This window comes from Schistocerca serialis, chromosome 5 (genome assembly GCF_023864345.2).
Source record: "Schistocerca serialis cubense isolate TAMUIC-IGC-003099 chromosome 5, iqSchSeri2.2, whole genome shotgun sequence".
In the NCBI taxonomy this organism is placed as follows: domain Eukaryota; kingdom Metazoa; phylum Arthropoda; class Insecta; order Orthoptera; family Acrididae; genus Schistocerca; species Schistocerca serialis.
In genome coordinates this window covers 693,796,260-693,819,467 of record NC_064642.1, presented here as the reverse complement: position 1 = coordinate 693,819,467, position 23,208 = coordinate 693,796,260, and the positions used below count along the sequence as shown (strand labels likewise).

General features: G+C 47.4%; 1 protein-coding gene across 1 annotated transcript in view; it reads right to left on the bottom strand.

The window, feature by feature from the left end:
- LOC126482181 (hemicentin-2-like) overlaps positions 1 to 23,208 on the bottom strand; it is an 865,734-nt gene that overhangs the window by 13,878 nt on the left and 828,648 nt on the right. The window contains exon 15 of the mRNA XM_050106159.1: positions 13,635 to 13,720. Coding sequence (XP_049962116.1) covers positions 13,635 to 13,720 — 86 coding nt within the window. The remainder of the gene's footprint in view (positions 1 to 13,634; positions 13,721 to 23,208) is intronic.

The following is a 23,208-nucleotide window of genomic DNA, read 5'->3' as shown; positions in this document are numbered from 1 at the left end:
TAGTATTTTGCAGCTGTGGCTTATTAAACTGATTGTTCGGTAATTTTCACATCTGTCAACACCTGCTTTCTTTGGTATTTCGCCTGTCTCATACCTCTTGCTCACCAGATGGTAGAGTTTCGTCAGGACTGGCTCTCCCAAGGCCGCCAATAGTTCTAATGGATTGTTGTTTACTCCCAGGGCATTGTTTCGACTCAGATCTTTCAGTGCTCTGTCAAACGCTTCATGCAGTATCATATCTCCTGTTTCATCTTCATCTACATCCTCTTCCATTTCCATAATATTGTCCTCAAGTACATCACCCTTATATAGACCCTCTATATACTCCTTCCACCTTTCTGCTTTCCCTTCTTTGCTTAGAACTGGGTTTCGATCTGAGTTCTTCATATTCATACAAGTAGTTCTCTTTTCTCCAAAGGTCTCTTTAATTTTCCTGTAGGCAGTATCTATCTTACCGCTAGTGAGATATGTGGTGTCACCGCCAGACACCACACTTGCTAGGTGGTAGCTTTTAAATCGGCCGCGGTCCTTAGTATACGTCGGACCCGCGTGTCGCCACTGTCAGCGATTGCAGACCGAGCGCCGCCACACGGCAGGTCTAGAGAGATGTCCTAGCACTCGCCCCAGTTGTACAGCCGACTTTGCTAGCGATGGTTCACTGACAAATTACGCTCTCATTTGCCGAGACGATAGCATAGCTTTCAGCTACATCATTTGCTACGACCTAGCAAGGCGCCATTATCATTTGCTATTTATCTTGTGATGCATGTACCGTCAGAACGATGTTCACCAATTACGGATTAAAGTTAAGTATTCCAGAAGCTACATACCTTTTTTGCTAGTCTCTATTCCTTTAACTGTTCCAGACCTCACGCCAGCCTGCGTGAGCTTAAACGCGTGCCTTTCGGCTTCCTCTCATAGTGGCTTGGCTGCCTTGCCAAGACACAACAGTTTGGCGACGAGAATTCTGCGTTCGTACCTATATTGATTTACTTGTGTCTTGGCTTCGCCACAATCTCCAGATGTACTGTCCGAATTTTATCGCTTGCAGAATCAGCAGACGCAGGCCTTACTGGATGCCCTTGGACAGCTCGTCCAGGGTCAACGTGCAATGCAAAACGATGCGGCCGCCGCCACTCCACCGCTCCTGCAGCCACAACACGCAGTTGCACCACCTTTTCGTCCTTTTGATGCGGCACTGGAAAACTGGACAGAGTCGTCACGCCAATTTGGATTCCATCTCGCCGCCTACAGAATTCAAGGTAATGAGCGGCAGCCTTTTTTGTTAGCATCCGTAGGCGTCCAGACGTACCGTGTGATAGTGAAATTATTTCCCCGACGCGACGTAGCAACTCTGTCCTACGACGAAATTTTGTCTGCATTAGATGCGTATTTCAAAGAATCAGTCAATGTAGTTGTAAAAAGGTATACCTTCTTTTGTACAAAACGTATGGCCGGTCAAACTAATAGGGAGTGGGTTGCAACCTTGCAAGGCCTTACTAGGGATTGTGCTTTTGAGTGTCAATGTGGCCTCCCTTATTCAGATACTATGGTACGTGATGCAATTGCTCAGAACGTTTCTGATGTTCATATCAGGGAACAGATTTTGAAACTAGTCAATCCCTCCCTTCAACAAGTGATGGACATATATGATCGGCAAGACACACTTGACTTTGCTCAGGAATCATTTGAAACTTCACCAGCCGTGTGTCACATTAACCGGCCCCTGGGCGAGCTAAACGGAACAGTAAACAGCCCTCGCACCCGTCTGCGTAGCTGCCGCCAAGCTCTCAGCCATGTGTGCCGCGCAAGCAGGCAAATTCAGTGCTAAAATCATGCCCGCGGTGTGCTACTAGGGCCGGCCGAAGTGGCCGTGTGGTTAAAGGCGCTGCAGTCTGGAAGCGCAAGACCGCTACGGTCGCAGGTTCGAATCCTGCCTCGGGCATGGATGTTTGTGATGTCCTTAGGTTAGTTAGGTGTAACTAGTTCTAAGTTCTAGGGGACTAATGACCTCAGAAGTTGAGTCCCATGGTGCTCAGAGCCATTTGAACCATTTTTTATGTTACTAGACATTCGCGTGAGAATTGCCCGTCACGCTGGGCTATTTGCTTTTTCTGTAATAAAAAAAGGACATGTTCAAAGTGTTTGCCAGAAAAAGCTCAGAACGGACACTCACAACCATTCCAGGCCCTTTGCTTCGCGCCGGAATCGGAATCGAACCCAGAATACTCAGGCTCGTGAACCTTCGCCCATGGACATTCATGTAGTTCATTCCACTCCGCCCAGTGCCACTCTCTCTAACAGTGACTGTGTTCATCCCACGAATAGTGTGCGTCGACATCGCCGGAAATCCCGTCAAGTCGCAAGTGATTCTGTACCAGTATCAGTTCACGTTGCACGAGACAGTCGCTCTTGTCGTCAGCAGAATTTGAAGCAGCTACAGAATGTGCTGGGAAAAATCAATTACTACCATAAATATGTGCGCCACGCCTCTTCCGTTTCACCTCCGCTTCATCGCTCACGCTGTAAAGGTGTTCCGTTCGTCTGGACGACGGAATGCGAACGCGTCTTTCGCCAGTTGAAATCGGCGTTGCTTTCCAATACTTGCCTTACGCCATTCGATCCCCGGAAGCCCCTTTTGTTGATGGTGGATGCATCGGATTTCGGGATCGGTGCTGTGCTTGCGCACAAAGATGGATCGCACGATCGCCCTATTGCCTTTGCGTCCAAATTGCTCTCGTCTGCGCAAAGACATTATTGACAGATCGAGAAGGAAGCATTGGCTCTCGTATTTGGTGGTACAAAGTTTCATGATTTCTTGTATAGTCGTCACTTTACCATCATCAAAGACCCCAAACATTTGACATCGCTTTTTCATCCGACCAAGCCTGTGCCTCCACGTACAGCGCAGAAATTCATTCGCTGGTCTATTTTCCTCTCGGAGTACCGCTACGATATCTTGTATCGGTCCACTGCTAAGCACGGAAACGCCGATACGTTGTCCCATTTGCCTGTTGCTGAGGATAGAGCATTGAATTCCTCCGAACTTGCTTGCATGTTCATTGATTCGGAAACCGATGACGTGGTCGAATCGTTTCCGATTGATTTTCGTCGTGTAGCTACAGCCACAGCTGCTGACCCTGTCCTTGCTACCGTTCTGCGTTTTGTTGCTACGCAATGGCACTTGTCAAAATCACGGATCGAGGATCCGTTGGTTCGCCGACTTTTTGCTCACAAGGAGAGACTTTTTGTACGACGTGGTGTTTTGCTGTTGCGTTCTGATAATGATCAGTCCAGGGTCGTGGTCCCACGTTCGTTACAGTCCTCTGTCTTACGGCTTCTCCACCAAGGACATTGGGGTATAGTGCGAACGAAACAACTTGCTCGTCAGCACTGTACTTGGTTCGGAATCGATGCTGCGGTTACGAAAATGTGCTCTTCTTGCATGGCGTGTGCCGAACAACAATCCGCACCACCACGGAAATTCTTTGCATGGCCGAAAGCCACTAGCCCTTGGCAACGCTTACACATCGATTTTGCTGGTCCATTCTGGAATGCTCGATGGTTGGTTGTGGTAGATTCATTCAGTAATTTTCCTTTTGTTGTCCGGATGTCTTCCACGACGTCTTCTGCCACCATCCAAACGTTATCCGCTATCTTTTGCATTGAAGGTCTTCCACAGACTATTGTTTCCGACAATGGCCCACAATTCATGTCTGCAGAATTTCAGTCATTCTGCTAGGCCAATGGTATTCAACATCTGCCGTCCGCGCCGTTCTCGCCGCGGTCAAACGGTGCCGCTGAACGATTGGTCAGGACTTTCAAGTCACAGATGTTGAAGTTGAAAGAGTCTCATTCTCGGGAGGACGCGTTATTGCTCTTTTTGTCCACGTATCGCTGTCAGCCTCGAGATGGTCGCTCGCCGGCTGAGTTGCTTCACGGTCGCCCTCATCGCACCTTGATGTCTTTCCTACATCCGCCGCATCAGGTTCCTGTGCAGCGGCAGACACCTGGTTTTGCCCCAGGCGACGTTGTATACTATCGCAACTATCGAGGTTCACGGCGTTGGCTTGCAGGGCGCATTCTTCGCTGCCTCGGCCGCGTTATGTATCTGGTTTTGGGGGCCTCTGGTGAGGTGCGTCGGCATCTCAATCAGCTGCGCCTCTGTCGTCGCACGGGTTCTGCCGCTCCCCGTCTGCTTTCAGCGACGGTGCCGTCCGGTCAGCGCCCTGGGGACCCATCTTCTGGCTCGCCTCATCCCCAGGTGTTACCGACGCTGCCTTCCATTTTGCCCCATGGCGACGCGCCGCCGCCTGGTCTCCCGCCGGCGACGCCCGCAGTGGCCGCGTCGCTGCAACCGTCGGGCGCCTCCCTGGGTCACGCGCCGCCGATCGCTTCCCGTGACCAGCTGTCCTCCGACATGGAACTCTTGCCCGCTCCGGACCACATGGCGTCTTCGCCCGTCTGGTGCCCCGACCCGATGGAGGTCGACCCTTCGGCCGCTCCTGTCTCTTTTCGGGCGCATACACCGCATGTTGGCGTGCACCCTGGACTAGGTTTTCAGGCGTTTCCTAGCTCCCCTCGGACCGAATGGCAAGGTGCGTATGGCACAGCCTCGCCTGTTGTTAGGCTCCCCACCTCGTCGCATGCGTCAACATGGGGTCCTCCCCACGGCGGGCGGAAGCCTTATAACACAACCGTACGCCGATTTGCCGGGGGAGGAATGTGGTGTCACCGCCAGACACCACACTTGCTAGGTGGAAGCCTTTAAATCGGCCGCGGTCCGTTAGTATACGTCGGACCCGCGTGTCGCCACTGTCAGTGATTGCAGACCGAGCGCCGCCACACGGCAGGTCTAGAGAGACGTCCTAGCACTCGCCCCAGTTGTACAGCCGACTTTGATAGCGATGGTTCACTGACAAATTACGCTCTCATTTGCCGAGACGATAGTTAGCATAGCCTTCAGCTACGTCATTTGCTACGACCTAGCAAGGCGCCATTATCATTTGCTATTTATCTTGTGATGCATGTACCGTCAGAGCGATGTTCACCAATTATGTATTAAAGTTAAGTATTCCAGAAGCTACGTACCTTTTTTGCTAGTCTCTATTCCTTTAACTCTTCCAGACCTCACGCCAGCCTGCGTGAGCTTAAACGCGTGCCTTTCGGCTTCCTCTCATAGTGGCTTGGCTGTCTTGCCAAGTCACAACAAGATAAGCCTCTACACCCTTACATTTGTCCTCTAGCCATCCCTGCTTAGCCATTTTGTACTTCCTGTCAATCTCATTTTTGAGACGTTAGTATTCCTTTTTGCCTGCTTCATTAACTGCATTTTTATATTTTCTCCTTTCATCAATTAAATTCAGTTATGTTATCCATTTTCGTTAGACAGTATCGCAGCTGTTTTCGTAAATTACAGTGCAGGAATTACTGCATTTAACTTGTGGAAGGTTGCAGTATTTCTTACAGTGGAATAAGACGGTCATTGCCTTTGTGTAACTTGTTAGCAGTTACCTACAGAAACACTATCCAGGCATGCACTTCTTCCTCCGAAATACATCGAAGGCCACGAATGTCTTTCGTCAGGGCTCCAAAATATCGAAACCGCAAGGGGAGAGATTGGCGCTGTATGGAGAAGATTTAGGGGTTTCTCAGTGAGACTTCTGTGGATAACTTGAAACAACGTTGAGAAAACGTGGTCTAGCATTACCCTCCCAAGAATGATGACAACCTTCAACATTTCTAGGCGTTTGGATTTGATGGGTCGCTTCAATTCGTGGAAAGTGTCTACGCAACACAGTGCGGTAATTTTGGAGCCTTGTTCCGGAAATTCAATGAGCAGCGTGCCCTTAAAGTCAGGATTTCACAGAGCTGGTGTGCGGGATAATGCCCGCCCACATGTTGCGAAGCCATAACGCTTACTCCATACAATCCCGATCTCTCCCGACACAGTTTCCATATTTTTGAGCCCTGAAGAAAGACATAAGACGCTGTCGATTTCCTTCGGACGAAGAGGAGCACGCCAGGGTAAAATTATGTTTCCGTAGGCAACGTTTTACAATGAAGGCACTAACCGTCTTGTGTCGCTGCGGGGACAAATTAATAAACAGTTGTGGCGATTTCTTTGGAAATAAAAAGAATTTCACTTACTGTTTTTCGTCTGTTTAGTTTTCATTTAACTGACCCTTATACACCGCCGAAAAAAAGTGTTACAGTGTTGGCACTCCCTTTTAGATGCTTCCAATTCACTCAAGCTGTATTGCCCCCTCAGTGCGTATGGTGTTCATGAAACGATTAAACGTTTACAGATCAATACCACAAGCCCTCTGAGGTACCAGGTATCGACCCGTACCGGATCACTCATATAGGTACGTGGTGTAGCCTCCACAGGCGGCAATAGACGTACTGACGCTGGCATCCAGTCCATAGTACAGATGGCGAATGGTGTGCTGGGTTACGTTATTCCACGCCTACTCGACCTGTACACGTTGTTCCCTAAGGGTTGCCTAGTCACACTGGCCATCTCTCGTCCTCTATCATCGCCCATGTGCTACACTGGAAACAAGTCTGGAGATTGTGCTGGCCAGGGAAGCTGATGCACATCCTGCGAAGCACGTTAAGTTTCACAGACAGTGTGCGAACGTACATTATCCTGTTGGAACAACACATCACCTCCCTCTTGCAAGAACAGCAAAAGAACGGGCCTAACAACATTCGACATGTCTCGATCGCTGGTTAGTGTCCCTTCCAGAATCACCAAAGGTGAATGAAAGTTGTAGCTTACCACAGCCCAGAACATAACGCCAGGTGTAACTCTTCAGGCTTTCCCGGCTAGATCTTGACATGTGGAATAATCGGGTCTACTGCCGGATATTTGTGTCGCTCTGGCACAATATTTCGCCCACGTAACTCGTTGCAATCTTCAGGTGCTTCCTGAGACTATTGTATTGGAGGATCTTCTCCAGTATTTATGCCCAGGGGGCTCTGGGTGCTCTCTTTGCCATCCACGCCCGCCTGGCGCTGCTCGTAAGATGTCTCTTCCCCGGTGCTTCCTCGGACGTCGCGCCCGACTTGGTCGCCATCTGTTGCAGCTCTCTGAGGCCCGTCCTGTGTCGGGAGTTCCATTCGCGGTCCGCGCCCGCCTGGTGCTGCTCCTGAGGTTTCCGCCCTTCCCTGGTACTCCCGCGGACGTCCGAGGAAGCACTGGGGAAGAGACAACACCTTACAAGTAGCACCAGGCGGGCGCGGACGGCAAAGAGAACACCCAGCGCCCTCTGGATATAAATACTGGACAAGATCCTCCAACACAGCAGTATCAGGTAGCACCTGAAGAAGGCAACGAGTTACGTGGCCGAAGTATTGTGCCAGAGCGACACAAACATCCGGCAGTAGACCCAATTATTCCACATGTCATAACGCCAGGTGTTGGGCCAGTGTGTCTTGGAAAGAAGCACCCTACGAGACAGGGCTCACCAGGTCTACGTCGTACGCCTTAACGACCATCATTTGCGTGCAGGCAGAATTCGCTTTCATCGCCGAAAGCTACTCCATTTTCCAAGTGATTATCTGATGGCACCAGTCAAACCGAGCACGTCTATGCGGTGGCGTGATTGGAAGATGGGCTAGAGGTGTGCGTGCCCGTAGTCGCACTGCTAATAAACGGATCACAACAGTTCTTGTTGACACGTCCAGGCTTTCAAGCCCTCTTATTTGTGCTGCGGTAGCTGTATGATCTGTCACTACTACCCTTACAATACGACGATCCTTGCGGGCGTCTCTGTTGCTTTGACGCTCAGAACCTCGTCTGCGGGTGTGAGCCATTCCACGAGACTACTGATACTATGAGGGTAATCCCAAAAGTAAGGTCTCCTATTTTTTTATGAGTACATAGACCTGTTTCCTTCTAAAATGGGTTACATCAGTTTACAGCTTGAACATTTAGCTATTTTTCTGCATAATCACCATTTCTGTCGATGCATTTTTGTAGACACTGTGGCAGTTTGGCTCTAAATGGTTCAAATGGCTCTGAGCACTATGCGACTTAACTTCTAAGGTCATCAGTCGCCTAGAACTTAGAACTAATTAAACCTAACTAACCTAAAGACATCACACACATTCATGCCCGAGGCAGGATTCGAACCTGTGACCGTAGCGGTCACGCGGTTCCAGACTGAAGCGCCTTTAACCGCACGGCCACACCGGCCGGGTTGTGGCAGTTTTTGTATGCTTACGTCACACCAGCTCGCCGCCATGCTGTTCAGAAAGTAACGAACCTCTTCTTTCACCTCGTCGTCGGAGCTGAATCGCTTTCTGGCCAAATATTCTTTTAACTAAGGGAACAAGTGATAGTCACTAGGTGCCAACTCATCAGTATAGAGTGGGTGGGTGACTATGTTCCACTGAAACTGTTGTAGGAGAGAAACGGTTTACCGAACGATGTGTGGGCAAGCGTTGTCGAGGAGAATGTGTACGCCCTTGCTCAACATTCCTTTTCTCTGGTTCTGAATTGCCCGTTTGAGTTTTTTCAGATTCCCACAGTACCTGTCACCGTTAACTGTGGTCCCAGTAGGCATAAAGTCGACCAATAATACCCATTTCCGATCCCAAAAAAGGTTGTCATGACTTTATCGGCAGACTGTGTTTGTTTGAATTTCCGCGGCTTTCGCGAAGAAGGATGCCGCCACTGGCGTGATTGTTGCTTGGTCTCAGGTGTAAAGTGGTATGCCCAGGTTTCGTCACCCGTGACGATTGAATCAAGAAAGTTGTCCTGTTCAGCTGCAAGGCGGTAAAGAAATGCGCGGGAAGCGTCAACTCGTTGCCGCGTGTGGTTCTCAGTCAGCATGCGTGGCTCCCACCTTGCACACACCTTCCGGTAGTTCAATGCTTCCGTTAAAATTCTGTGAGCGGTGCTTCGAGAAACCTCAGGAACCAACGTGCAGAAATCATCCAGGGTGATCCGCCGATCATCACGCATGCTTTGCTCAACCTTCAACACTGTCTCCACAGAAATCGATGGTCTCCCGCAGCTTTGTTCGTCGTGAATTTCGGTCCGACCAGCTGCAAACTCTCTACACCTCTTACGAACATTTTTGATATCCGTGCATGACTCACCATACACTTCCGTTAATTGGTAATGGATTTCAATCAAAACCGAATAACTGCGCGCAATACGCACTTGGCGGTAACACCCAACAGGAGCTCCATTCTCAATGGCTGCCAAGCCAAGACTGAGCGCCTCAGTCCGGCGTGCGCATGTTTACACACTGCGCGTGGAGCACTCTTCATAACAGTGTGACCAACTGCCACACAAACAGAGTTCTGTACCCATAAAGAAAAAAAGGAGATCTTACTTTCGGGATTATCCTCGTATCATCGTTGCACAACTCACGCAACACGTCCAACTTGTGTGGCAGTTCTCCAAACGGACCATCCCGCCACTCGGAAGGACACTATTTGACCACTTTGAGGCTCGATCAGGTGGCTGTAGGAAGCATGGGTGAGTCTCAGTGGCACAGTGCCCTACTTGCTTCACATGATTCACCATACTGATTTTTCTAGCTGTGAGCATTCCCTATTAAAAGATAGACAGAGATGGCGCTTGCTAGCTATGCTAGTACGCTACCTGTTAGTGGATGACGGTGAAACCATTATCAGTACATCTACTATGTCCCAGGTGCCGTTATCGACTCAAAATCAACGTTGTGTATCAAGCTGTACTAATTTTTTATGCGACAGTGTATACTGTTCGATCGTTTCAAAAGATTTTTCTTCGAAACAAAGTTCTTCCTCAACTGTGTGCTGGGAATGTACCACCTATAGTCCATCGCCTTACGCTGATTTCCGAGGGAATGAAAACGAAGACATATATTTTTTTTCTTTTCCGTTGCTGGTAAAAGCATAATAAGTTTGTAATGGTACAAGTCATGGTTTAGAAACGTTCGTGATAGTTCATTCTTATCATTCTCAAATTCTCGGAGGGATTCGAGGCGAGAACTACAGTAATGAAAGTGAAATGGGCGGTCTAATCTTGGAGATAAGACGGAGGCACGCCAGGCGGTCGTTCCCCGGCGCCGCTATCTGGAATGAAACATTTAGGAGAGGCGCGGCCGACAGGAAATCGAAGCGTCCAGGGACGGACGCGATGTTGACCCGCCATCAATAGTTGAAGCGCTGGGCGCAGTGCGTGCGCCCGTCTCTGGGCCCCGCGAGGTGCAAACCTTGAGCGTGTCACGTCCCGCAGGGCTTCCCGAAATGTCGCGGGCCGGGATTGCGCCAACTCGCCCACTGTCTGCTGTCTGACTGGATTTGTGTAGTGCCAACTGCGAAGTACGGAGAAGGTGGTGTTACGGTGTGGTGGTGTTTTTCGTAATTAGAGTGTAGAAAATCCAAGAATATATAAATACACTCCTGGAAATGGAAAAAAGAACACATTGACACCGGTGTGTCAGACCCACCATACTTGCTCCGGACACTGCGAGAGGGCTGTACAAGCAATGATCACACGCACGGCACAGCGGACACACCAGGAACCGCGGTGTCGGCCGTCGAATGGCGCTAGCTGCGCAGCATTTGTGCACCGCCGCCGTCAGTGTCAGCCAGTTTGCCGTGGCATACGGAGCTCCATCGCAGTCTTTAACACTGGTAGCATGCCGCGACAGCGTGCACGTGAACCGTATGTGCAGTTGACGGACTTTGAGCGAGGGCGTATAGTGGGCATGCGGGAGGCCGGGCGGACGTACCGCCGAATTGCTCTACACGTGGGGCGTGAGGTCTCCACAGTACATCGATGTTGTCGCCAGTGGTCGGCGGGAGGTGCACGTGCCCGTCGACCTGGGACCGGACCGCAGCGACGCACGGATGCACGCCAAGACCGTAGGATCCTACGCAGTGCCGTAGGGGACCGCACCGCCACTTCCCAGCAAATTAGGGACACTGTTGCTCCTGGGGTATCGGCGAGGACCATTCGCAACCGTCTCCATGAAGCTGGGCTACGGTCCCGCACACCGTTAGGCCGTCTTCCGCTCACGCCCCAACATCGTGCAGCCCCCCTCCAGTGGTGTCGTGACAGGCGTGAATGGAGGGACGAATGGAGACGTGTCGTCTTCAGCGATGAGAGTCGCTTCTGCCTTGGTGCCAATGATGGTCGTATGCGTGTTTGGCGCCGTGCAGATGAGCGCCACAATCAGGACTGCATACGACCGAGGCACACGGGGCCAACACCCGGCATCATGGTGTGGGGAGCGATCTCCTACACTGGCCGTACACCACTGGTGATCGTCGAGGGGACACTGAATAGTGCACGGTACATCTAAACCGTCATCGAACCCATCGTTCTACCATTCCTAGACCGGCAAGGGAACTTGCTGTTCCAACAGGACAATGCACGTCCGCATGTATCCCGTGCCACCCAACGTGCTCTAGAAGGTGTAAGTCAACTACCCTGGCCAGCAAGATCTCCGGATCTGTCCCCCATTGAGCATGTTTGGGACTGGATGAAGCGTCGTTTCACGCGGTCTGCACGTCCAGCACGAACGCTGATCCAACTGAGGCGCCAGGTGGAAATGGCATGGCAAGCCGTTCCACAGGACTACATCCAGCATCTCTACGATCGTCTCCATGGGAGAATAGCAGCCTGCATTGCTACGAAAGGTGGATATACACTGTACTAGTGCCGACATTATGCATGCTCTGTTGCCTGTGTCTATGTGCCTGTGGTTGTGTCAGTGTGATCATGTGATGTATCTGACCCCAGGAATGTGTCAATAAAGTTTCCCCTTCCTGGGACAATGAATTCACGGTGTTCTTATTTCAATTTCCAGGAGTGTATTTTACAACACTGTGTACTGTGTAGGGAAGAGGAACAGTTCGCGGAAAGTGCACCATGTCATAAAGAAGCAGCATCTGTGTGGCAACGGTTTTTGGACAAGAACATGGACTGACCTGCCCAAAATCCCAACCTGAACCAGCTGGAATATCCTCAGGTCAGAACCTCGATTCCAATGTCCGTAATCACCTTCTCTGATTTCGCATTCTGAGGAAAAATAAGCAGGCATACCTCCACAGACATTCAGAAACCTCATTGAAAGTGTTCACTGCAGAATTAAAACCGTTACAAAGGCGGAGGTGGACGCACTCCATATCAGCGGTCTCCAAACTTTTTAGTCCGCAGGCCACATTGACTCCTCCACGAACTCATAAGGGCCAAGATCTACCTAGTGGGATTAAAGCACCCTAGCACTCCACGATCAGGGTAATGCAAGGTTAAAGGAAAGATGAAATCGCAAAAATCTAAGGTTGTGGGAATAGCTAGAAGTGAAACGAACTACGATTTTTATTTAATTACATAATTTTGATTTGGTGGACGTACCTGACCGAAATTCTGGCGTATTTTACTCTGGCGAATTCCACCGACAAAAAAGTATGTCATTGCACATTCTTCACGAAAGCGTCCTGCAAAGTTAACGTAATCTCAAAATCATTGTTAGCAGCGCTATTACAGCAAGACGTAACAGAGGTAGGGTATGTCAACGCATTGTTTTTTCAAGCGGCGCAACAATAAGTTTAGTTATGCAGTCTCATAGCGAGTAGCAGAGCCAATGTCGCGGTGTATTGGTCGGGATAGGCCTCGAAACTCAATTGTTGGCAGTGTAGGTTCCACCTCAAATATTTGGTGGGCCGGATACCGGGGATGTCCGGCAAGCTAACGCGGGCCGGTTTGCCGGGTCTCGTGGACCGGTTTCGGCCCGCGGGCCGTAGTTTGGAGACCCCTGATCAATATCAACGGCCAGTAACAAATATCCGCAAACTTTTCATCAGGTTCTGTGTAAGGAGACTGTTGGCAGTTCTGAAGTAGGAAATAGGATTAACTAAATGAAAATGTAAATTTATTCATCCAGGATGAAGTTGTCAAAGGACATCGTAAAAAAGGTCACATCACCTTATAAAACTTTTTTGACTTTTCCCACACGTGTCCACAAGGTGACCCTTGCCTGGAAATGAAGCGCAGGAAACTAATTAGAACATTGCTTAAAAACGATGTTGGAACCAAGCGGCTCCAATTGAAGTGCAGGTACTCACAGCGGTTCTGCGTCGGCTGCAGGTATCATATGGCAGTGAAACGTGATAGATACGCTAATGTGTTAGTGCCGAACCGATGTAGGCTGGGAAAAAAAAAATAGTTCAAATTTTGGCCACCAGGTGCACTATGACCGCAAGAAAGCCGTATAGAAATGAGGCAAACGTAATAGATTACAAAAGAACATGAGCAGAAAAGGTCAAACAAGCGAGAAAGGTGTAAAATTAATTTGTTCAATACGAGCACCGGAGACGTCGACAAGATGCTATACAGCACCAGATTTACATCTGGTAGCCACACCTGGAACTAATTTTTTTTTCAGCGGAAATCGGTTTGGGATTAACGCATTAAGAGAGACCAAGTTTCGGTGTCATACGATAATGGCGGCTCATACTGGATCTTTGTGAGTAGCTGCACTTTAATTGTAACCACTCGGTAGACAGCGATCCCACGAGAGGATTCCCTCAGCGAATCTCACCAAGAGAGCCAATACTGACATTTTTTCGTGATTATCTGATGCGCCCTTCATAAGCTGGAAATCAGAGTGGTGGGTACTTACAATGGCTTCCGAATCTGGCGGGTTGCTGTGCCGCAAGCTCGGGTCCTGTCTACGAGACGCCGCGTCTGCCAGTACCGAATCCGCAGCTGAAACAAAGGAAGACACTCTTTGCTCTCAAGTAGTACTATCAGCATAGTACGCCTCACTCCTGATCTAACCATAGATAGTGGAAGTGGAAGTACTGTCTGCAAAAGTGTAGGTGTTCTGCATTTAACATGCAACGAGGCCGAGAGCCTATTGTCGTTTTATGGTTCCTAGAAACATCTCCGATGACATTCGCAGCATCTCTCTGCCCCTCTCTCTCTCTCTCTCTCTCTCTCTCTCTCTCTCTCTCTCTCTCGCTCTCTCTCTTACACACACACACACACACACACACACACACACACACAGTCACACGCACACACACTTACACAAACACATTCTCTCTCATAGGTAAGTGCAGGGGCAAACGGAAGGTGAACACTGAAGCACACAAAAAAAAAGAGTTGTGCTCCCAAACATACACTATTTTTCGCTATAAGTATGATTACTGTAATTACCAGACAATACTTTAACCGCACAGCCAAACTTTCCATTTGCTAATCGCTTTATTTTATTTTTTTATTCATTTCTTTTTTACGAATATCGTCATTTATGAAACATATCATTTTGTGGACGATAGTTATTGTTTAGTAGGTGCAAGGGTGCAAGGAAGGACGAGATAAGGCTGCCTATTCTATGGATATTTGTAGTTTCTGAACCGATTCGGAAGAGATGGAGAACCTTATGTCTACCGAAAGGTAGTTCGAATACGGATATAGGAGTCCATTCATTACTCTCAGTAACGATACGAAGGTCATAACTAAAACACTTGCATAGTCGTCTATGAACGTGTAATTTTTATTTCTATTTTCCAAAACACTTCCAGACTCTCGAATTCTATTAATTCCATACTCTCTCTCCTTCCTGCATATCAACTCTGCCTTCCCCCGCCCCCCCTCCCCCCTATTAAAAATCTTTTGCCAGTTTCCCCTTTTACTCACACTCTGAAGTCATCTGGAACTTCTACGGATGTGCTATGTTTCTCGCCAACAGGTCCATCTCTCACCTCTGATACACATACAGGTTACGCAGTAAAGAGGGCCCAATTTCGCTAAACTGTGACAGAAAATGTGGTGAATATCATGACGTACATAAAAATTATAACTGCTGAATGTTGATACAATTTTTTTCTTTCAAATGGAACTATATATTTCTTCTGTAGGATTGGAAAGAGCTGTGAGTGCATTTCTAATTACGTAAGCTGTGTGGAACCTGATGAAATAATGACAAGATGGTAACGCCAAAAAATACTGTCTCTTCACACGAGAAAGTTGTTCGTACTCTGCCGAATGCAAGCAAACTCGTAACTCATGTACGGTTGATGAATTTTTTATTATCACTCTTATAAAAGAGTTCAAAAAAACACAGATTCATGCTGTAAAGAAATTTCAGATGGTCAATATTGCAGGATAAATTTCATCTGGTTCGAACTGTACAACATTTCTGGTCTTCGCAGGTAATCAATGCATCTTTGTAGACTTCATCTTTCATCTTATCTACAGGTAAAAATCAATATTAAATTTTGTGTGTTTACAAGTCATTTCGTGTCCCTAAATGTTCGATGAAGAGCTCTCCAAATATTCTGTTAAGAAAATCGGCAGCTGTATATGAAGAATAGAAAGAACAAAAGGAAATTTAATGCCACAAAGATTGCCTCGTGTTCATTCGATAGTCTTCCAATAACAGCAGCTCTATAGCTGTCAGGAATCGTAGATACTTGTGGTGGTGGATTTTCAGGAATCGCATCGCTGGCTAGTAACAAGTTTGCAGACAGAGGGCCCTGTGCATTCACTTACTGAAGTTCCATAAATTTTGAACTGATAGGTACTACATATCGCAATGATTGGTTTACCCAGTGTAGATAAATAGTGCTTCATCCGTAAAAAGTGTCTTGCTTGAAACTGTTGCGATACTTCCAAGCAGAAACCATTCAGAGAACTGTAACTATTGGATACTACACTTATTTTATCAGGTAATTAACTTCTGAACTGAAATAAGTCAAAACCATGTTTATCGATTTTCGGTGTGTACCGGGGACGAGAGTAGATGGAAATGACATAACATATTCCCTCTGTACAGCAAAAACTTTGGGACAGTTCTGAAACACAACAGGCGATATTGCACACGTTTTTCGTTTAATGTGAGGATAATTCAGTAACTGGAGTGGAATCCAAAGTTTTTATGAACATCTCCAGATTATACTGGACTCTTTCTAGTTTCCTTTCTTTCAACACAGCGCTGGACTCAAATTTTTTGTGGATGACTTCTATGGGTGTGAGACGGCTCAAAGCACTAGATTTGGGACAGGCAGGGCGGTGAACGTAGCAAAGAAAGAGGCGTTTTTGCTTCAAGCCCAAGCTGTTTCTACGGAAGCCAGGATGCCATGGCCTGGCGAGAGGGTAGCAGTCCATCGTGCATTTTTACAATCCATTCCTGGCCAGCAGTCGATGTGAGGATGGGACGCGAGTCCAGCAGTAGGAGAGCAGGGGTTTCTCATGTTTGGCAGACAGCGATTTAAAGACAAGTATTTTTCAGTTTTCGAAGGAAACATGGTTTGTCGAAAATAATGATGTAACCTGATGATCAGCCTTCTAATTTGAGAGGACCTCTGATACAAGGCTAGTTTCCGGGTACGAAAACACACCATCGGTCAATTTATCAGGGATGCCACATAGACGGAGTTAAAATGGCAGTCTTTTAGGTGTGAAAGTGCGTTGTGGAATTTGATAGTCATTTTAAAACAATGCAGTGCCTTGGCAGAATTTTGTGTGCTTGAAGGAACCCCTCTGTTGGGCGGACCTGTATGCATTTTTCGCTATTGTTGGGACTGTACGATTTGGCGTGAAAACATAGGTGGCGTAAGGTTCTGTGAAAATATCAGGAGGATGTAGATAGACAAGAAAGAGACGGTACGTGAGTCCATGGCCAGACGTGCTAGCTAGTGCAACTTGAGAGTTGGTTTGGAGACTTGGATCTTTGTGCGTCGCGAACATATCATCCACGTGTCTTGGAGAAGAAAAGATCAGCGAGGTCCAGAGTTACTGTGACGATGGCGTGACCTTGACCTATACTGTAGAACCATTAACATGATGGCGGCGTTGTGTATGGCTGACGGTAAACAATTGCAGTGAGCAAAAAGTCGCAGCACTGACGTGATAGGGCACTTTCTTGCTCTGCACTTGTTGAAATCAGTACCATCAACTGTCTCTGGTCCAGAATAGCTGCGTTGAACGTACGAATTTTTCAGTTACTATCTAGTCCACTGTGACTCTCTGTTGTTTGGTGTGTGTGTGTGTGTGTGTGTGTGTGTGTGTGTGTGTGTGTGTGTGTGTGTGTGCGAATTCCTAAGGCACCGAACTTCTGAGGTCTTAGATCCCTAGACTTACACACTACTTTAACTAACCTATCCTAAGAACTACACACACACACACACACACACACACACACACACACACACACACACACACACAAACTCATGCCCGAGGGACGATTCGAACCTCATACGGGAGGGGCCGCGCAATCCGTGGCATGGAGCCTCAAACCGCGCGGCCACTCCTCGCGGCTGTTGTTTGGGATTCACAAAATTGGAGAGTAAATTTCAGACCGCTATTAGTATAAGAGGGGCTTATCTTTTTTGTTCAAGTAACGACGTAAATCAACACATCCATTAGCTGGAGTTTGGATAGTGAATTTTTAAAGCAACTCACATTCCATTCGTCGTCTCCTTGAATAATTGTGTTTGAGTGAACAACTTACTGTGTTAATCGAGAGATTCATTATCTTAAAACGTACCATCATACGTATCATTCATAGTAAATAATTTATGTGTGCAAACCTCCACTTTGGGATCTATACCTAAGGCTCTTAGTAACACACATATTAAGAAACCTTTTGCATCACCTCGGTTCCGAGAGTTGCGGAACCTGTGCAGAAAATAGGACTATACATCATCATAAACATCATATCTACCATTTTTATTGCTCATGAAAACCACAAATTGTATGTTGTACCACCCTACAGTGAGACCTCCAGAGGTGGTGTTCCAGATTGTTGTACACACCGGTACCTGTAATAACCAGTAGCAAGGCGTTTTGCATTAATGCAAGCCTGTATTCGTTCTGGTCTACTATCCACAAGTTCATCAAGACACTGTTGGTCCAGATTGTCCCACTCCTAAACGGCGATTCGGCGTAGACCCCTCAGAGTGGATGGTGGGTCACGTCGTCCATGAACAGCCCTTTTCAATCCGTCGCAGGCGAGAGGCAACGGTCCCGAGTTCGAGTCTCGATCCGGCACACAGTTATGATCAGTCAGGTAGTTTCTTATCCCAGGCATATTCGGCAGGGTTCATGTCTGGAGAACACGTTCGCCACTCTAGGCGAGCGATCCTGAAGGAAGTCGTTCACAAGTTGTGCACGATGGTGGCGCGAATTGTCGACCATTAAGACGAATGCCTCGCCAATATGCTGCCGATATGGTTGCACTATCGGTCAGAGGATGGCATTCACGTATCGTATAACCGTTCCGGCGCCTTCCATGACCACTAGCGGCGTACGTCGGCCCCACATAATGCCACCCCAAAACAGCAGGGAACCTCCACCTTGCTGCACTCGCTGGACAGTGTGTCTATGGCGTTCAGCCTGACAGGTTGCCTCCGAACACGTCTCCGATGATTCTCTGGTTGGAGGCATATGCGACACTCATCGGTGAAGTCTTCGTCGAATGGATTTCACCTCAAAACCCAACGTTTCGTCCTCATTTGCGGAGGACATTTTCAAGGAGGATCGCAGCTTCTTTGAATGTCCGATTCACACCTTGGCTCGCTCAGTACTACAGCAAAATTCCACCTCCACGTGCTTCCGCGCGATAGCGTGACGTCACGTATTTCGGAAGCGAGAGCGCAGTTGGCCGTTGCTATCACCCCATGGTGGAAGATTGGTACACATCTTCTTCAGCACCGCAATCCAGATGTCATTCAGTTTCACGGCATCCTCCTCCCAATTGAAACTACGGGTGTTGCACCGTCTCTGTGGCGTTCCTGTATAACCTTTCATGGTATCCGCTTGTGGCTGCCATCACTTGAGTCCTATCAAAATGAATACGATTATCTCCTAGCTACAAAGCATGTTCCACAATAGATGATCTCCGAATCTCCCTTCTACACAGAGGCACACAAACCATTAGGTACATCGGGATTTGAACCACAACCCACAACAAAAGCGAGACGTCATTAAGATATTGGCGGATGAGCAAGGAAAATCTGCGAACCAGAGTTGCTAGTTTCAAAATTAAAACACCTGACCAAGTTATTACTCAAGAATTGTAATTCTTTCGCAGATGTGAAAAGAAAGTTAAGACCCCCGCTTAGAAATCAATGCAATGCTCAGGCGCTGGTGTAATTGAAGTTTTCCTGTCTTTGATTAAGGACGTCACTGGCAGTATAGGAAAAAATCTTGAAGAAGCGAAATGTATTGGCAATCTACGAACCCACCCACAAGAGACAAGATCATCTAAAATCGGCCAAGGATGCTCGCCAACAGCTGGAAAAAGGAGGAATTTATAGGAATTCGTGTAGCTGTGTGGAGGTGTATGTGGATACTACAGAAAGAACTGTCAAAAAACCACGGGAAGAGCACGAGGGTAATTGAATAAGAAGGGAGACAGACAGATCAGCTGTTGTGGAACATGCTTTGGAGCCAGGAGACCACTACATTCTTTTTGATAGGACTCAAGTACTCGTAGCCACAAGCGGATATCTTGAAAAGTTGTAGAGAGAGGCCATAGAGATTGTAAAACACCCTACGGCTTCAATAGTAAGAGGATATTCAGCCGCCTTTCTTTACGTATAATATGCGCGCTGATGTGCATCAGTCCATTCCTCTCCCCAGTTACTCTGAGATATTGCCTCATAATATCATTCATTTTACTTTTTCGTAATCATCAAACCAACTAGTTTACCTCTCAACTTCAAAAACTAAAACCTGACACCTATTATCCTGTCTTTACTTTCCCGAACTCACAAAAACGTCATTGAACTAAACGCACCGATTCCCTTAGTCTACATTTCCACAAAGTCAATGAAAGTCATCGTATTTCAAGATTAACTCCATTTTCTAACAAAGTAAAGCAGTGACAGAATATTGTTTACAACAAGTCACTCTCAGCCAGGAAACAACTTTTTTTTAAAAACAAAAAACATATTCCTGCTGCGGAACTATATGTCAAGTCAAAATTTCACGAACATACTTGTCGTAATTTGTCGATTTCAAGGGCGCAAATCTTTTAATCACTTCAAAATCCGATGACGTTAAATTTGAAATTTTTTCAGGCCTCTTGGCTGAAGAACCAGTTAAACTCTTCGTATTTACCGCCCATTTATTGTAACGAAATGTTAATTAGGAGAAGAAAATAGTGGTTCTTGGTAGAACAATCTCATCTTCAGAAAAAGCAAATTCGAAGCATTGAGGATTTATATACGTTCTCACCATGCAACGCTTATCACCCATAAGATGTATCAGATGACAATGTCTGCCAGCCTGTATAACGTTTATCGACCATCTTCGTTGAAGATGGCCACGTCAACGAGATGGTATAAAGTTTATCGGCCATCAAATGTACTAGACGGCACCTAAGTGATATGGTGCGGACGTAGATTGCTTTGAGTGTTGTTGACGTGGGGAGATAAAATGTACGCTAGCCGTAAGGAGTTTGTTCCTGCGGACGTTATGACTGATAAAACCCAAATCTGATGACGCCGGCGAGGCTTAGCATATATCAGTATCAAATATCGACATGTGCGGCACATATTCCGACTGTGCCGTAATATCCGCAGGTCTCAGGTGCGAAGTGTGGGGTTTCGGCTAGCTGAAAGTCACACGAAATAAATGATTCTAAATATAGATAAAAAAAAGATGGTGAGGCACTTAACTTGCAGCGACAAAAAATTAACGCTGTTTAAAATTTAACCGATTCTCTCGTACATATCAAACACACATCCCATTGTAAACAGTTCACTGGCGTCTGGCGACGGTTTTGACACCATCCACAACGAGACATGAGAAAAACAAAAGGGAGCTCAGTAGCCGGGATTTCCATCCGTATCTCTACTTCAAGAGCTTGTGGTCAGCTCTTGTACAGAGCGGACCACCGAGAGTGAAATAAGGGCGGAAAAGAAACAAGTGAAAAGCTAGAAAAGAGATTGATTAACTTGTACCATGCATACGTCTATAGACTGGCATTAATAACTTATTAATGTGGCTTTCTTATTTATAATGTACTGACACTATCTTTCTTGGTTTTATGTAATCAGAAAGTTTCCGTTAGAGTTGGTGGCTGCAGCGCACACGCAACGTAGCGCCACCTCGGTGTGGGTATATAGTGAGTTATGGTGACGTTATTACGAAATGAGTCCAAAGAGGAGCAACGTCCTGTTATTCTTTTCTTGCTGCCGCAGGACAAGCTCCTGTAGATATCCATCGGAGAAAGAAGAATATGAATAGGGCTGCATGTCTGTCGGAAATCCCTGCTGCGGCAAGGGGTGCTGCTTCATGATAATTCACGTCCCTATATTGCAAATGTCTTAAAGCAATAGGAGACACTCGAGTACCCGAACTTTAGTGCTGATGTCTCCCCACGGGATTATCACGCCTACGAACACTTAAGAAAGCCTTGAAGGGAGGGCGAATCCCGCAGGGAGTTACCGAGTTCTTCACTGAGCAGGACACGGTGCGTCGGTGGGACGATTGCCTTAATGGTCACGACGATTTTGTCCGACTCGTATAGTGATTGTTTCCTCTATGGCTTTCTAACGGAAGCTTTTTGATTGCCCCTTATACTATAGAATCTCTTCAGGGCCCGTACAAAGTCCCAATTTTTACTCAGTCCAATCTAGCCACTGTCACGAATGATGATGACATCACAAACACCTAGCATCCGGGCAGAAAATATCCCCAAACCAGGCGGGAATCGAACTCGGAAGGCCGCGATCCTCAGGCAGCAACGCTTGCCACATTTTTTCCCCTTCTTTGTATTTTGTTCGTTACTGTTTCTTGTATTTGGTCGTAGTGGACCTCACATGTCATCTGGTGAAGTTCGTTGTTCATCCCTTGAATCAGTTTTTTGTTACAGCGACCAGCCAGCTCTCTGACCGAACACGCTGAGCTACTGTGCCGACGACACTAGACCACGAGCTGCGTACAGAGATACAACTGAAATATGTGTACAAATATGCGTAAGCGTACGATGCGATGGGTAAAGACCTTATGTCAAAATCCTGGAAAGATTTTATCTACATTGATACATATGTTATTTATGATCTGGAATTATATGAAAGTATAATGGTGATAAGAACCATAAGCCTCCCGTTGGCCTGGGGGTGGTAACGGACAGAGAGGGGGAAGGAGGACATAGTCTTTCGGGGGACGGGGAGATTAAAAGAGAGAGAGGAGAGGAGGCGATGGCCAGAGAGAGGAAAGAGGAGGAGGTAGACCGTGGGAAGGAAGAGATTAACTCTGAGATATAGGGGAGGTGATGGACAGAGAAAGGGATGGAGATGATCAGAGAGAGAGGGGAGGGGGGGGGAAGAGGAGGATATGTCTGGCATCCCGGCTCGTCGCGTTTTAAGACCGCTGTATGGTATGCACATCGATTACGGCCGCCAGGGTGCACTGTGGAACTGCGAGCGCTGCGGTCTCAAATGTTTAGCGTCTTTATATGAATGCGTGATGTCTACACAAATACGTCTGACCTTCTGTGGGAATCTCAGAGTAGCGAGCTTGGAGGAAATGGACAGGAAGAGGACAGGTGCCGCTTGGTGCGAATGTAGTTTGGCCGCGTGGCGTGCCCTAGTAATCCCCACAGATAGGATAGTCCTGTGTCCCTGATGGCGTAGCGGCTAACGCATCTGCCTAATAAGCAAGAGATCTCGGGTTCGAATCCAGGTTTGGTACATAATTTCACAAGTCGTCGCCGATTCCGTGTAATGTCCTTTCCTTTCTTTCCTCTTCACCTTCAATTTAAATGTAATGTTAGTGCCGCCATAAGCCACGTCTGTCCGACGGACCTATCAGGGCTCCCGGCTGTCCTACAAAGACACCAGCGTGGCGTCCTACACATCCAGCACGCCTGGTGCTCCGTTCGTTAGTTGTGATTTCTCTGCGTGGTATAGATGCGTGGTATAGATGTCACTACATATAGGTATCTTCGTTCAGAATTCGCTACATCTTAGTGTCGGATCTAGCTTTGCTCTCTGAACTCGTTATTCTGCTGTTTAACGATGCAAAAGACGTTTGGGACACGTATTTGCAGCGGCTGAATCAGCACTTCACCGGGTTTCAGTTGTCAGATGATACTCTTCATGGTCACTTTTTCTTGATAAAGAAGTTGTCTTCATTCTAGAATACGGCTGTGCTCATGTTTGAAGAGAAGCGTTTGTTGCTGTCAAATGGTTATTCAGAATGATTCCACCTGGTCGCATCGCCCCTCGAGTACAATC